The sequence below is a fragment of the Sorex fumeus genome, unplaced genomic scaffold (genome assembly GCF_029834395.1).
Source record: "Sorex fumeus unplaced genomic scaffold, SorFum_2.1 ptg000001l, whole genome shotgun sequence".
NCBI lineage: Eukaryota > Metazoa > Chordata > Mammalia > Eulipotyphla > Soricidae > Sorex > Sorex fumeus.
In genome coordinates, this window is record NW_026606058.1 from 6,179,868 (window position 1) to 6,196,740 (window position 16,873).

At 42.4% G+C, this 16,873-nt stretch overlaps 1 protein-coding gene across 1 annotated transcript in view; it reads right to left on the reverse strand.

Moving 5' to 3' along the window:
• SPAG17 (sperm associated antigen 17) overlaps positions 1 to 16,873 on the reverse strand; it is a 296,302-nt gene that overhangs the window by 38,469 nt on the left and 240,960 nt on the right. Inside the window, exons 30-34 of the mRNA XM_056115626.1 lie at positions 14,734 to 14,888; positions 8,717 to 8,905; positions 5,552 to 5,697; positions 5,305 to 5,435; positions 3,631 to 3,758 (exon numbers count right to left, since the gene is read on the reverse strand). Of these exons, the coding sequence (XP_055971601.1) occupies positions 3,631 to 3,758; positions 5,305 to 5,435; positions 5,552 to 5,697; positions 8,717 to 8,905; positions 14,734 to 14,888 (749 nt within the window). The remainder of the gene's footprint in view (positions 1 to 3,630; positions 3,759 to 5,304; positions 5,436 to 5,551; positions 5,698 to 8,716; positions 8,906 to 14,733; positions 14,889 to 16,873) is intronic.

Consider the following 16,873-nt stretch of genomic DNA (forward strand, 5'->3'; position numbering starts at 1 on the left):
AAAACCATAAACACAAAACACAAATTTAAAAGAGTCCTCTTTGGGGCTATGGTGCCGCCAGCAGGTCAACCTGTGAGGTGAGTGTATCAGCAGCCTGATGGCGCCTTCAGACTTCTAGATACCCCCAAATCGCTGCTGTGCCTTTGGCCGCATCCCAAAAATGTGGGGCAAAGTTTACCAAGAAAGTAAATGGCCAAAAGTTAGGTATGTGGGAGACACACCCACAAACCACTTCCGGCTCAGCTATATAATTGGAGGCATGGCCTCTCTGGTTCCTGATCGAACTGCTTAATGGCCACAATCCCAGAGACTCAGAAACAAATCTCAAAACCCAATGGCTTTTAGCAAAAATGCATCCAGTCACTACAGTAGGTTACAGCGCCAGGCCATCCCAGATGGGAATAGGTTTTGTGCCTTGGCCTGTTTCCCCTGGCGGCCCAGTGGCCACCATCCTCCAGAGGCCACTGGACGGTCAGTCAGGTTTGGGCCCGCAGTGACGAGACACGCGGGGCCTCGCGGGATAGGGTTGGAGCTAGCCCTTTCATCCCCAGCCCAATGAGACCCCGGGTCACTGCCCACGAAAAGCCTCTCTGGCTCCTGATCAAGCTGTTTACTGGCCATGATCCCAGAGACTCAGAAACAAATCTTGAAACCCAGCGGCTTTTGGCACAAATTCAACCAGACCGCGCAGTAGGTTACTGTCACCAGGCCACCCCAGGGGGGAAAGGGTGCTGTCCCTCCGCCTGCTCCCCCTTCGCGGCTCAGTGGCTGTCATCCTCCAGAGGCCATTGGACAGTCAGGTTTGGGCCCGCAGTGATGAGACACACAGGGCCTCACGGGATGGGGGTGGAGCCAGCCATTTCCTCCCATCCCAACTAGACCCCGAGTCGCCACCCATGAACGCCTTTCTGGCTCCTGATCAAGCTGCTCAACAGCCATGATCCAAGAGACTCAGGAACAAATCTCAGAACCCAGCAGGTTTTGGCAGAAATCCCTTCAGATTTAATTGTTAAAATTTCGGAATTTCAAAATCGTGCAGCCACTACTGCAGCCACACGACATCATATGTTATTCATAACCAGCAATAGAAAACAAATTGTCTACTGTTGCCTTTTCAGCAGATCTGAGTCTTGGGGTAAAATCCCAAATAATAATGGTGGGTTTGATGTCAAAATATCGAATGTAATCAAAGTAGAGAGAGAGAGTAATATGGAAATCATCTGCCCCACAGTAGGGGGAAGGTGTGGGATGGGGTATACTGGGGTTGTTGGGGGTGGAGAATGGGCACTGGTGAAGGTAGGGGTATTTCATTGTATGATTGAGACTTAAACCCGAAAGCTTTGTGACTGCTCTCAGGGTGATTCAATAAATAAAATTATAAAAAATGAAAAAAAAAGTAAGGTGGAGTTCATGCCCAATTCAATCAGCTAATCAGTGGCTGAGTAAGTAGCAATATTCCTAAATTAAAAAAAAAAAGAGTCCTCTTTCAATAACAGTAATAATGTTTACATTTAAAATCCAGCAGCAGGTGTTGGAGCGATGTCACAGCGGGTAGGGCCTCTGCCTTGCACTCAGCCGACCCAGGTTCGATCTCTGGCATCCCATATGGTCCCCCAAGCACTGCCAGGAGTAATTCCTGAGTGCAGAGCCAGGAGTAAACCCTGAACATCACCATCCCCCCCAAACGAGAAACAAACAAAAAACCTCATCAAAAATTGCAGAAGTTGGGTGAGAGCAATAGTACAGCATGTAAGGTCAACCTCGGTTGACCTTCGGCATTCCATATGCCTCCAGGAGTACTGCTAGGAGTGATTTCTCTGTGTTGAGCCAGAAATAAGCCCTGAGCATCGCCAGATATGGCCCAAAGACAAAACAAACAAATATAGCAGCTGAGAATTCCAGTGCTATTATTCCTGTTAGCTTTCTACACTGCTTGTGTATTACTAAATTAAGAACAAAGGAGAGAGTAAAAGACCTAAAGTTGTATGTTAAAACTAACACTATCGAAAGTGGACTATGGACAGAACATGTTTGCCACTCAATGCCTCTTTTGCAGACCACAACACCCAAAAGGAGAAAGAGAACACAGGGGATTGCCCTGCCACAGAGGCAGGGGGAGATGGGGGGATGGGGGTGGGGGGATATTATCCATGGTGGTGGAAAATGGGCACTGGTGGAGGGATGGGTATCTGATCATTGTATAATTGAAACCCAAGCACAAAAAATTGTAAATCTACAACTGTAAAAAAATAAAATAAAATAAAATAAAGGGGAAAAAAAAGTGCTGAAATGTAAAAAAAAAAAAACAACTAACACTAACAGCTGGAGTGATAGTACATAGATCAGAGTGCTTGTCTTGAATACGGCCAACTTGGTATTCTTATGGTCCCCTGAGCAATGCCAGAAGTAATTCCTGAGTGGAGAGCAAGGAGTAACCCCTGAGCAACATCACAGAGCCCCAAAATCATAGTCACGGTCCTTCCGTTGTTCATTGATTTGCTCGAGCAGGCCCAGTAATGTCTCCATCATGAGACTTGCTGTTACTGTGTTTGGCATATCCAATACATCACGGGGAGCTTGCCAGGCTCTGCCGTGCGGGCGAGATACTCTTGGTAGCTTGCCGGGCTCTCCGAGAGGGGCGGAGGAATCGAACTCGGGTTGGCCATGTTGGCTGCATGCAAGGCAAACGCCCTACTGCTGTGCTGTCGCTCCAGCCCGTTAAGAGCCCCAAAATCAAAATAAATAAAATAAAACTAACACTGAATGTCAGAAGGTAAGATTTCTGCTTTTTCATAATATCAGTAATTCCACCATGGTAGAAAAGATGTAATATGGGTTATTCAAACTGGTTATTTTCATGACATAGGGAAATGTTCCATAGGACTGGATCGATAGCACAGCGGTAGGGTATTTGCCTTGAGTGCAGCCAGCCCGGCTGAGCTGGGTTCGATTCCTCCGCCCCTCTTGGAGAGCCCAGCAAGCTATAGAGAGTATCTCCCCTGCTCGGCAAAGCCTGGCAAGCTACCCATGACATATTCGATATGCCAAACACAGCAACAAGAAGTCTCAAAATGGAGACGTTACTGGGTCCGCTTGAGCAAAATTGATGAACAATGGGAGGACAGTGACAGAGACAGGGAAATGTTCACACCTGCAAAAGAAATAACACCAAGGACCTTACGATGTGGTAGGGAGAATGCTTATGTACCAGGCCCTGGATTTCACTCTTGGTAACACACACACACAAAAAAAATAAAATTGAGATTTGATCATTTGTCATATTTTTATATAGTCTACAGTACTTAAAATCTTCAAATGTAAGCTTTTTTGGTAGCCATTAAAAATATATGTAAGAAAATACATAAACAAATGAGAGGAGACTTGTAATTGATCCACTGATGGAAAATGATTCAAATTCAATGACTTTTTGAGAGAAAAGTTTATACCTTGAGACCTAGAGATAATACAGTGGGTAAGGGGCTTGCCTTGTCCATTCCCAACCTGGGTGTGATCCCCAATACCCCTTTGGGTGCCCCAAACCCTGCCAGGAATGATCTCTAAGTGCAGAGTCAGGAGTAATTCCTGAGCGCAACCAGATGTGGCCCGAAAACAAAGCAAAAAAGTTTATACCTCAGCTGAAGGAAATGTGTCCCATGATCTTGATCGGAGATTAGGAGGAACAATCGTATCTAGCTCTTTCTTCATTAGCCACTGTGATGCTTCATGAAAAGGGCGGAGGACAGTGATGCTCAAGGTACCTGGTCAAGGAGTTTTGAGAGGATCATTTCTCCATCAAAAATATTTTGGAGGCTAGGGATGTGGCTCAGAGTGGTGAGCACATGCCAAGCCCTGAGTTTAGTCCCTTGCCCATTCCCCATGTGGCCCTGGTGGCCTTAGTGGCTTCTGCGCACTAAGAGGTGTGCTCCCACGCCCACCCCCAAAGAGAGAGACAAAAATATTCCAAGAAATTTAGTATTTACTAAATTCAGAAAACTTTTGATAATTAAGAATCTTTTCTCAATTATCTTCAAAAAGATAAGGCTTTTATGACGTACCTTCACCTTTTCTCCACGTTTTCCAATACTTTCTACCTTGTAGCCTCTTGTCCATGCTTCCCTTTCTCTTAATCAACTCCTACTTACCCACTAGTTCTTAACTTCAGTGTCTTCAGGTACTTCTACTAAACTATGTCTGATCATTCTGTTAATATTTTCATTGAGCTTCCTTTCCTTTATCGATTTTTCTCCCAATTTATAAATACAAAGCTATTTGTATGACTTCATAACTAATGCCCATCTCTTGCTTTAAGCTATAAACTCTACAAAAAACACATACCTGTCACATCACCATTGTATTCCTAACAACAAGTGGATTATCAAGTCAAAGTTAGTGTAGACAAGATCTAAATGAATGAGTAGGAAAGCAGTATGAAATAACCCCACAGAAGTTATTACTAAACTAAAAGATAAAAATATGCAAAGATGCAAGCATGTTCATAAATGAGCACAAATACATCTCTCAGAGCAAAGATAAAGCTCACACACAAATTTAAGACACAGAACACAGTTCTGTACACATATAACATAAACATTTATATCCATGTTCACACATACATATATATTACAGAATCCAGGAGTTCTTGATGTAGTATGTGTCTCTAACCTATAGCCACACTGATTACTTTGAAATTGATGAAAATAATATAAATTCTCAATAAATACTACATATAAAGTCTTGCATTTCAGATCAGTTTTCTAATTCATTTATCAAATGAACTTTCTTTTCTTATATTAAACTCACCAAAGTTGCATTTTTTAAATGACCCAAAAAATTAACTTATAAGAAATATATAATTAAAAAAATTTTTCCCTTCTAAAATGAAATGAATACATAAATAGGAACTGAGGTCCAGACCTAAGACTGAGAGATATACATAAGTTCAAGACCTGTGTGCAGAAATTGGGGTTATTCCGTGAAAAAGTAGAGTTCAAAAAGCGAGCAAAGGGGATGGAAAAGATAGAAGAAGCTTTCAGTGCATGCCTTGCATGAACCTGACCCTGACTCAAATTCCTGGTACAAAATACAGTTCCCCAGGCACTGCCAGGCATTTCTCCTGAGCACAGAGCCAGGAATATTCCCAGAACAATGCTGAGTGTGGCCTCGACGACTCCCTTGTCGCCTCCTCCACCCCCGAAGGCAGTGGGGTAGGGAGGAAGAAGTAAGCAAAGAGGATCATAAGAGAAAATGCTAGGGAAGAGGATTGGTGAGGAGGATGAGCAGGGGAAGTGTGAGCAGGTGTGGTACCTGGCTGTTCCTGAACTGGCTCTTGTAGAACTACAGACGTTGACTCTCCATAAGCCACCGATAGGAATTCTTCTATGTCACTGTCTCGAAGAAGTTCTATCCCTGAGCCATCAGCATAGATGACAAAAAATCTATTTGAAGAAATAAAATAAGCTCTTAGCTTGAAGCACTCAGCTAAAACGATTCTTGAACTGGAGAAAGTTTTGGTACAAGTCATAGAACAATAATAGTCACTGTATTGTGTCACCTGGGGACGTGTTCACCATAGATTTGCAGGTGATTCTTATGAAGGTTAACAGCAGATAAACTATCATAGCCCTCGGAGTTTACATTTGAGTCATTTTTCACATTATTTTCAGGTGATGTAGTAAATGTGCTACCATCAGCCATGACCTAAGGAACAAAGTAGAACAACAACTAAAAGGAAAATATATTATAAGGCTATAATATAAACAACTAAAATGAAAATATATACTATAAAGCTGATGTTTACAGTAGTATTATAATATTTAAAATACTTTAATTATATAGTAAAATACACTGCACACTTATCTTATCCTATTAGAGAAATTAGGTAATCAAAAATCTCAACCATGAAGGATATTTATTCACTAAGTATAAATTTATATAGATATTTATACACTAAGTATAAATTGCCCTAATCAAAGTGAAAAACAGGGTTATCTCATGGTAACATGAGTGAGGTAGATGAGGTGATCCCCAACTTCACACACATACACACAAGAAGCCTTAAACTCATTAAAAAAAACTATCACTTGAAAAAAAAGGTAAAGCCTAGTAGTGCACCTCTTCTTTTGAACCATATCTAGAATGTGAGAACACACTAGAAGCGGAACTGGTATGCTCTTAGAGGAAGGGCCTAGGAAGGAGGAGGGGCACAGAACAATCCCCACATTTCAGGAACTGGAAATGTAAACATGTAGGAACATGTAGGAAAGTCCACCAGTGGTAATTATTTAAAACACTGAAAGAAGTGATGGCGTAGAAGGGGCTTATAGTCTGGGGTTCTGTGAATTGTAAAATGAGGATTCTCCGATGGAGGATAGCATAGCAGTTAGGGCTCTTGCCTTGCAAGCGGCCAACCCAGGTTCAATCCCCAGCATCTCAGAAGGTCCCTGGAGCCCCATCGGGAGTAGTTCCTGAGAACAGAGCCAGAAATAAGCCTTGAACATCACTGGGTGTGGTCCCCAAACAAAAATAAAATAAAATGAGGATCCATGGACTCATCAGTACTGCAGAGAAAAACATTAAAAAAAAAAGAAATATTACAAGAAGAAATCTATGCTGTCTAGAGATGCCCTGGGCTTCTCTGAGGGGCATGTTTCTAGCTGAAGACCACTGAAGGGATGCTGCAGAAAAACATCAACAAGAAAAGCGAGTGATTAGCCTGGATGACTCCTGTGTTTCAATCTAGGAGGCATTGGTGCTTCAAGCAGATAATGGTCCGACATCACATCCTTCACCAGAGTCTCCACTTTCCTCCACCATAATCTGTACCCCCTACACAGCTCCCCATACCTCATCACCATTTTGATGGCATTTATTTTGTGTGTCTAGTAATATTTATTCCCCTCTTTAAATTATTTGGCTTTAACATGCCTATATTCTCAATTGTTGGGCTTGCAAACAGGTTGTGGTATATATTTTTTCTTTTTTTTTTTATGTAGGAGTACTGCTATTTATTCAGCCACTGATTAGCTGATTGAATTGTGCATGAACTCCACCTTACTTTTTAAAATTTTTTTATAATTTTATTTATTGAATCACCGTGAGAGCAGTTACAAAGCTTTCGGGTCTAAGTCTCGGTCATACAATGAAACACTCGTCCCTTCACCAGTGCCCATTCTCCACCCCCAACAACCCCAGTATACCTTCATCCCACACCCTCCGCCCACCTGTGGGGCAGATGATTTCCATATTACTCTCTCTCTACTTTGATCACATTCAATATTTTGAACCAGACCCACCATTATAATTTGAAATTTTACCCCAAGACTCAGATCTGCTGAAAAGGCAACAGTAGATAATTTGTTTTCTATTGCTGGTTATGAATAACATATGATGTAGCGTGGCTGCAGTAGTGGCCATGCAATTTTGAAATTCTAAAATTTTAACACTTAAATATGGAGGGATTTCTGCCAAAACCTGCTGGATTCTGAGATTTGCTCCTGAGTCTCTGGGATCATGGCCATTAAGCAGCTTTATCAGGAGCCAGAAAGGCCGTTTGTGGGCGATGACTTGGGGGTCTCGTTGGGGTGGGGAGGACAGGACCGGCTCCACCCCCATCCCGTGAGGCCCAACATGTCTCGTCACTGCAGACCCAAACCTGTCTGTCCAGTGGCCTCTGGAGGATGGCGGCCACCGGGCCGCCAGGGGGAACAGGCCAAGGCATGAAACCTATTCCCACCCGGGTTGGCCCAGCATCTGTAATCTGCTGCAGGGACCGGACGCATTTCTGCCAAAAGCCGCTGGGTTTCAAGATTTGTTTCTGAGTCTCTGGGATCATGGCCATTAAGCAGTTCAATCAAGAACCAGAGAGGCCGTGCCTCCAATTATATAGCTGAGCCAGAGGTGGTTTGTGGGTGTGTCTCCCACATACCTAACTTTTGGCCGTTTACTTTCTTGGTAAACTTTGCCCCAAGTTTTTGGGGTCTGGCCAAAGGCACAGAAGCAATTTTAGGGGTATCTGGAAGTCTGAAGGCGCCATCAGGCTGCTGATGCACTCACTTCACAGGTACAGACTGACCTGCTGGCGGCGCCATACCCCCATGTAGGATACTTTCAAATGAAAGCTATTATGATGCATTATAGTTTCTTCAAAGTATGGCAATAAATGAAAAAAATCATAAAATATGAGAGGTTGGGGGTGAAGTGACAGTACAGTGAGTTGGACTTCTGCCTTGCACACAGCCAACCCAGGTTTGATCCCCTAGATCCCATATGGTTCTCTGAGTCTGCCAGGTGTGATCCCTGAAGCAGAGTCAGGATCAAGCCCCGAGCACAGCTGGGTGTGGGCCAAAATGAAAAATAAATACAAAATTTAAAAGTATCGGAGGTAAATAATTTAATGGGCATGAGCTGGAGCGATAGCACAGTGGGTAGAGCGTTTGCCTTGCACGTGGCTAACCCGGGTTTGATTCCTTTGTCCCTCTCGGAGAGCTCAGCAAGCTACCCAGAGTATCCCACCTGCTCGGCAGAGCCTGGCAAGCTCCCTGCGGCATATTCGATATGCCAAAAACAGTAACAACAAGTTTCACAATGGAGACGTTACTGATGCCTGACTGAGCAAATAGATGAACAAGGGGAGGCCAGTGTTACAGTGCTATTTTAAGGTGAAATATCTCAAAAGCAAAATTACAGCATGTCTGTCCATACTAACGTTGTACTTTACCTGAAACGTGTTTCCCTCGGGATCCAGGACCTGACATATAACTTGTGATGTATGTTTCATAATGTATCTGCTAGACCTCAGTTCATCAGTGTTGGGGATAGTATGGTAGATATCGCTGTTTGATTCATGGGAATATATAGCAGAACAATCTTTATCAATAAGAAGACAGCCTGTGTTTGGAGGTAACACCTGGAAGAAGTGCAGAAAAAGAGAAATACTACAAATCTGGTTGACTTGACAGGGAGAAAATATTCATAGCGCCTAGCCACAAACTGTGTTTCTATGTAGGAAGAAAATATTATGCAAGAAAGAAAGGACTTAAGGCTTATGCAATATGGATAAAAAGGCAAACTGAGGGCCAGAGTGGATAGAAGGTACAGTGAGTAGGGCACTTGCCTGCATGTGGTAGACCTGGGTTCAGACTCTGGCATCCCCTATGGTTCCCTGAGCACCACTAGGAGTAATTCCTGAGTGCAGAGTCAGAAGGAGTCCCTGAGCATCAGAGTGTTCCAATCACCCCCCTACCACTCCACTAGACTGCTGCAAAACACAAACTAACTAAGCTGCACTTTTCCGTGTCCTTATACGTTACTCATTCAAATATATTTTCAAAATAATAAAAGTCTTGTGTTCTGTGAATAAACTTTAACACATTTTTACTGACACAAACATACATGGACATATTAGAAATGTTTAGAAACACTTACGCTGTTGGGCTAAAAGCATCTGTAAGAGGATCAAAGTTATAGGGTATATACTGGCTTGAAGAAAACCTTGTCTTTATTTCCCTGGTGACTGACACAAGTCCTCAAGTTATAGTTTTTAGATAATCACGATCACGACCATCCTGTTGTTCGTCAATTGCCTCGAGCAGGCCCCAGTAACGTCTTCTTCGTCCTAGCCCTGAGATTTTTTTTATTTTATTTTATTTTATTTTTTGTTTTGTTTTTTTTTTTTCTTTTTTTTATTAGTGAAAAACCATGAGGTACAGTTATAGGCTTACAAATTTTGTGCTTGGGTTTCAGTTATACAATGATCAAGTGCCCATCCCTCCACCAGTGCCCGTCATTCATCACCACGGGTCCCAGCGTCCCCCCCACACCCGATCCCCCCCAACCCATCCTGCCTCTGTGGCAGGGTATTCCCCCTTGTTCTCTCTCTCTTCTTTTGGGTACTGTGTTTTGCAAGAGAGGCATTGAGTGGCAATCATGTTTGGTCTATAGACTACTTTTAGCATGCTTCTCCCACCCTGGGAGGGCCCTCACAACACCCTTCATTTGGTGCTCTCTTCTCTATCTGAGCTTCCTTTTCACCTAGAGCCTGTGGCTGGCCTTCCATTCATGGAGCAAGATTCCTGGTACTAACTGAGATTTTTTTTAAAAGTGCCATATTAAAGGCTCTTTCAGGGTTAGGAGAATGAGACCCATCATTGTTACTGGTATTTGGCATATTGGGTACACCACTTGGAGTTTGCCAGACTGTGCCTTGTGGGCAGGTTACATTTGGTAGCCTGCCAGGTTGTCCAAAGTAAGAATGAGATAATAAGATGATTCACAGACGCGTGCTTCCGGGAGCTGGGTTTTATAGTCTCTGGGTCTTGGCCGCTGATGGGATTACACAGCCCAGGGGGCCAGTTGGTGGGTGTGACCTCTGCCTACTGGAAGATGGTGGATCTGGGTGGAGGATGCTCAGCGCCGATCCAAGCAGACTTGGAGACCTCAGCCCCAGGACCCGCATGCCTTTGTTCCTCTGCCAGTACCTTCATGCGTGCGGAGAGTGGTCTCAGCATGGTGGTGGCTGGTGGATAATGACTTTTTAAAAACCGTTATTTAAAATTTTTTAATAAATTTTAATTTAATTAAAGAACCATGATTTACAAAGTTATTGACAGTTGAGTTTTAGGGATATAATATTTTAACACCAATCTCACCACCAGTGTCAACTTCCCTCTACCAGTGTTTCCATAGTCCTTATAACCCTCTCCACCCCCACCCCACACACCCACACATTCTGTCACCTTCTGCCTGTCACCTTGACAGGAGCATTACAAAGTTCCAGTGATTGCAGCTTAGATCTCATGTTCTCAGTGGTTGAGTCCGTGCTTGGATATCCGGCGATACCATTATCCCTGGTTGGGTCTGTGTCTGGATATCTGGCTATACCATTATCCCTTATCACCAGTATAACTGAAGCCCTGATCCCTGTTCACCCATTACTTCTCTTTTCTTCTTCCTTCTGCCTTACTTTCTCTCCTTCTCTGTCCTCCTCCTCTAAATTCTGGGATGAAGTTTACTTTACTACAATACATTTCTTCATCTAGTTGTTCTATTTACCACGGATAAGTAAGGTCTTCCTGTATTTATCTTTCTTCTTTTGACTTACTTCACTCAGCATGATATCTTCCAGTTTCAGCCAGGCTGCAGCAAAGTCAGCATGATTTCACTGTTCCTAGCAGTTGCATAGTATTCCACTGTGTAGCTACGCCACATCTTTATAATCCATTCATCTGTGGTTGGATACCTAGGTTGATTCCATATCTCAGCTATTGTGTAAGTGCAGCAGTAAATAATGGTTTGCATATGGCATTTTGAATGAATTGTTTTTAAATCCTGGGGGCAGATGCCCCAAAGTGGAATTGCTGGGTTATATGGCTGTTCAATTCTCAGTTTGGAATTGACTGTGGGTTCTTGATACTGTTTCTTACAGGATTTGAAGCAGACACCTGCAGTGTTTTTGTTGTTGTTGTTGTTTTCAATTAACACATCCTCACCAGCATAGATTGTTCCTACAGCTTTTGATATGTGCCATTGTCAGTCGTGTAAGATGACATCTCATTGTTGTCTTATCTTGATTTTCTCTAGTGATAAGTGATCCTGAGTTGTTTTATTTTTCCCCACGTACTGACTGGCCATCTGCCTGTTTCCCTCTAAGAAGTGTCTGTTCATTTCTTTTCCCCATTTTGATAGGCTTTTTAAATTTCTTAAATTAATTTTTGTGAGTACTTTATGTATCCTGGGTATCAACCCTTTATATGATGTGCTGAATGCGGATATTTTCAGGAGGTAATGACTTTTGACTCAAGTAGGTAGATTCCTTTTTTTTTTATTATATATTTCACATACCACAACTAAAATCACTTTAAAGTACACATTAAGTGGACATTAGTGTGCTCAAAAACTTGTGCCACTATTAGTTCTAATTCAAGAATGTTTTCATCATTAGCAACCCGATGAAAATATTTCATCATCATTAAACCCCGATGTCATTAGCAGTCACTCTTCATAATTCTTGCCCTTTGACCCCTGTATTCAATGATCTGCTGTCTCTGTGGATTGAAATATTTCTGAATTTTTATATAATAAGAGGACAATGAAGAAGCAATCAATCAATCAATATTTCCCTCAAGAAAATCCAGACTCTGCCCTTACTAAACAAAGACGGTAAGTGAGCTGGAGCAATAGCACAGCGGTAGGGCGTTTGCCTTGCATGCAGCCAACATGGCCCACCCGAGTTCGATTCCTCCGCCCCTCTTGGAGAGCCCGGCACGCTACCGAGAGTATCTTGCCCGCACGGCAGAGCCTGGCAAGCTCCCCGTGACGTATTCGATATGCCAAACACAGTAACAACAAAGTCTCCAATGGAGACGTTACTGGGCCCACTCAAGCAAATCGATGATCAACAGGAGGGCCTTTACCTTTACCTTTACCTTAAGTGAGCTGATAGAATACGTTAAAGAAAAATATCACATGCAATGAACTGAAACAAAGTAGAGCATGACAATTCAACAGGTAGAAATATTAATAAGTAGGAACTATTTTGAAAAATGGATAGGCACGCTGGAATCTCAAAAAGGAGATGTACAATTCACAATGCAGTTAACATCAAATCTGAGCTGGATGAATAAAGAATAAGCAAACTTTATGTCATAAAGCAACAGATTAGCCAGTCTGAGAAAGAGAGTGGTAAAAACATGTAGAAAAATGAACAGTGTCTGAGGCTTGTGGGGCACTCCAGCACGTAGAGCAATACCTGGACATTAAGAATCCAAGGGAGGGGCTGGAGTGATAGCACAGCGGGTAGGGCGTGTTTGCCTTGCATGTGGCCGACCCGGGTTCGATTCCCAGCATCCCATATGGTCCCCTGAGCACTGCCAGGAGTGATTCCTGAGTGCAAATCCAGGTGTAACCCCTGAGCATCGCCAAGTGTGATCCACAAAGAAAAAAACAAAAAGAGAATCCCAGGGAAAGAATGAGAATGCTATACAAAAATATCTGAAGAAATCATTGCTTAAAACCCCACATTTGATGAAAACAATCTATATCAATCTATCTGTGCAAGAATATCAATAAACTCATAGAATATCAATAAACTCCACAAATAACTGCATATTTGAGGGATGGAGCTTTGGGGTAACCTGAGATCTAATCTTCCGTTTTCAGTGGCTGCTAATCTGCTAATTCTCACTATGATGACAAGAGGGCACTGGTTTTCAACGTCACCATGACATAGGTAGGTGAGACCCTCCAGCTTATATTAAACCCTCCAGGTAGATCAAAACTGATGTTTCTGTTTTTCCTGAGAGTTCTTCCCTCCACTCTCCTTCCCCCTCCCTTTCTTCCCTTTTCTCTCTCTCTTACACACACACACACACACACACAAGCATATACAAAACCATGGAATTCACATGCCATGTTCAAAGTGCTTAAATAAAAATCCATCAGCCATATATATGTTTATATACATATATAGATATATAAGACATATACATATATATTCTATCTCTATAGTTCTTTCTCTCATATTAACAATCTACATATTTTTTAAAAATAATTATTTTAAATTCTTCTCTGGTGGGCTGGAGTGATAGCACAGCGGGTAGGGCGTTTGCCTTGCACGCGGCCGGCCCAGGTTCAATTCCCAGCATCCCATATGGTCCCCTGAGCACTTCCAGGAATAATTTCTGAGTTCAAAGCCAGGAGTAACCCCTGAGCATCGTCAGGTGTGACCCAAAAAGCAAAAAAGAAAAAAAAAGACAGTAAATTCTTCTCTGGGGTAAAATAAGTTATTCCTGCTTACAGTCTTGGAGTTGCATGCATTTTTTTGTTATAGCAGACAGACAAACAGCAGACAGGCAGACAGACACCCTGCCCTGCCCCAACCCCTTCCCCAAACAGTGCAGTAGACTTCTGGTATAGGGAAGCTGGCTTCAGTTTCTGACACAGGGACAAAGGATTTTTCCTAGACTGTACATCAGTTTCTTCTTGTATAAACCCTACAGCTTGGTGAATGACTCCTCCCCCATCCACGACACATTATTGCCAGAGAGAAAAACAATGATCATGGCTGTCTCCTTTCCCATGCATTGGTGTATTTAGTGCTGACAAGACACAATAGTGGCCGTCTCAGGGTTAACCTCTCTTTTTAGACAGTTTTGTACATTTAAAATGTACCCTCATGATCCCACTCCCCTGTGTCACGCTGGTGATGACGGTGCTTGTCAATGGCAGTTGGCAGAGACCAACTGCAGGTATTTTGGAAAAAGTCTTTAAAATGAAAGAGTCATGAAAAGTAGATGTTGCAAGCTTATGTCGGGAGCAAAGCTTCACTTTGGCTGGGTAAACTGTCCTCCCTGGACCCTTAAAGACTTTATGCTCCCTTTATGGAGTGGGGATGAAGGGAGGGAGGAAGATCTGGAGAGAGAATGAGCACAGAAGTATTGGGAAAGGGAAGCCACAGACATGAGTGTCCCCAACAAGCAGCGCGATCCACAAAAGAGAACCTCAAGTACAAACATTTTGGTTTATAACCTTGATCCAAGAATACCAAAGCACTGTAAAACAATCAGGACAATGTATTACTGAAACAGAGAGTAAAAAGAAGAGAAATAAAAAGAGACTAAGAAGTGTGTTTTGAGATCAAGTGCTGCGATCAGAGTAACTAGGGCCCACGCAGCAGGGAAGCTTGCTGCCCCAGCCCTCCCTGGTACCTTCGCACTCCTCATCTGCCCCCGGACCTACCTGGTATGTCCCCTGAGGTTTTGCAATCACAGATGTCCCATCCCCAAAAGTGGCACAGCAGCTGCTGTCCTCACAGTTGGTGATGATAGTGGCATAATGTTCATTTTCGATCTTCATGCACTTCACCTGCCTGGTGAGAGTCCGTGAACTTCCTACTGCAAGAAAATGCAAGTAAGTAGATCTGCTAGGACACACACACTGGGAAAGGTAGAAAGACGCCTCAGAATGCTGAGTTTATCTCATTGTCTGCTGAAATAGAAGTCAAACCCTATGCGGATTTAGAGTGGACTCCTCTCCTGCCAACTCTGAATAACTTTTCCAGACTAGATCCTCTTACTTCTTATATTGTTGTCATTACTTATTGGTTCGAGAAGCATCCAGAACATTACAAGTAACAATTTAAGCACTCTAACCTTCACCTATTAAAATTTACACTGGTCAATATTCTACCATATGTACATCAATATTTTAAAGATAAATATAAGTATTAGATAATATTAAAGTTCATTTTCATCTCTCACACAATAAATTTTTATGCTTTTATTTAAACAGAGGTACTGAAAACAATATGTAGCATTTTGTGCACTTTAACTTTGTATAGGTTATAGGTCCTGCAATGTACCATTTAGTACCTCTTTTGAAACCCTCAGCCACCTGAATATATACACTGTGTGGAGTGTATATTTGTGCATCTCAATTTTTAAGAATGCAATGTACAGTTTATAAAATATATCACATTTAATTTTTCTAACATAAATACAATGCACATTTATGTCTTTCAATGTGGTAATCTAGAGTGAATAGAACACCTGCCTCTATACTCTTGTGCAAAGGTGTAAGGACCCCCCATCTCTCTCTAACTACTGCTCATTAATGCATCATATACTATGAGAGTCTCAACTTAGTATAAATTGATTTGGGGGTGAGTAGGTGGAGAGCCACACCAGTGATGCATAGGGCTTACTCCTGGCCCTGAACTCAGACACGGCTGGGGACCATATAGGATGAGAAACAAACCTGCATTGGCCCCATGCAAAGCAAGCACCCTACCCGCTGTACTGTGGCACTGGCTCCATTTATTTATTTATTTATGTATTTATTTATTTTGGGTCACACCCAGCGATGCACAGGAGTTACTCCTGGTTCATGAACTCAGGAATCACTCCTGACGGTGCTCGGGGGACCATATGGGATGCTGGGAATCGAACCCGGGTCAGCCATGTGTAAGGCAAACGCCCTACCCGCTGTGCTATTGCTCCAGCCCCAGGCCCCATTGATTTAGAAGAAATTTAAAATGCACCTTCTCAACTGGATCTTTTAATTTTCATTTTAATGATTGAAATAGAAAAGTTCCCTCTTTCCCACTCACTTGTTAACTGTATTATATTTAATTTGATAATGAAGCATTTAATACATCAAACACACTCTGAGGGTAAAATGAGGTGGTTGGGGTGGGGAGTCAGGGAATACTTTTTCTCTAAAAAAACTTGTTTTATAGGAGAGTGATAAGCTTTTATGTACTTTAAAGAGATTCTGCCAATTACCAACTACAGCTTGTATTTGTCTCACATCGTCTTTCTCACAATGAATTAAAGGACTCAGAATTAAAGGACCTTGTCCATCACTCATCTGATAAAGGGTTAATATCCAAAGTGTTGGTAGTAATTTACAAAAAAATTCCATTAAAAAAAGCGGAGGAAAGAGAGCTGAAACTTCCCAGAAAAAGACTAGCAAACTTCCAAAGGCATATAGAAAAATGCTTTGCACCACTAATCATCATCAGCACATCAAGACAACAATGAACTATCACTTCACACCACAGAGATTGGCCCACATCAGAAAAAACACCACCAACCAGTGCTGATGTGGATGTGGCGAAAGGGACCCTCATTCATTGCTGGTGGGAATGTCAACTAATCTTTTGGGGAAACAATAAGGGCATTTCTTCAAAAAAACAGAAATTGAACTTCCACATGACCTAACAATTCTACTTCTTGGTATCTATACTCAGGACCCCAAAAACATCTTCAAGAAAAGATGTTTGCACGCCTATGTTCATTGCAGCACTATTCTCATGAGCTGAACTCTGCAGACAACCCAGTGTCTAGGATCAGGTGACCGGAGGGAACTATGGGTCACA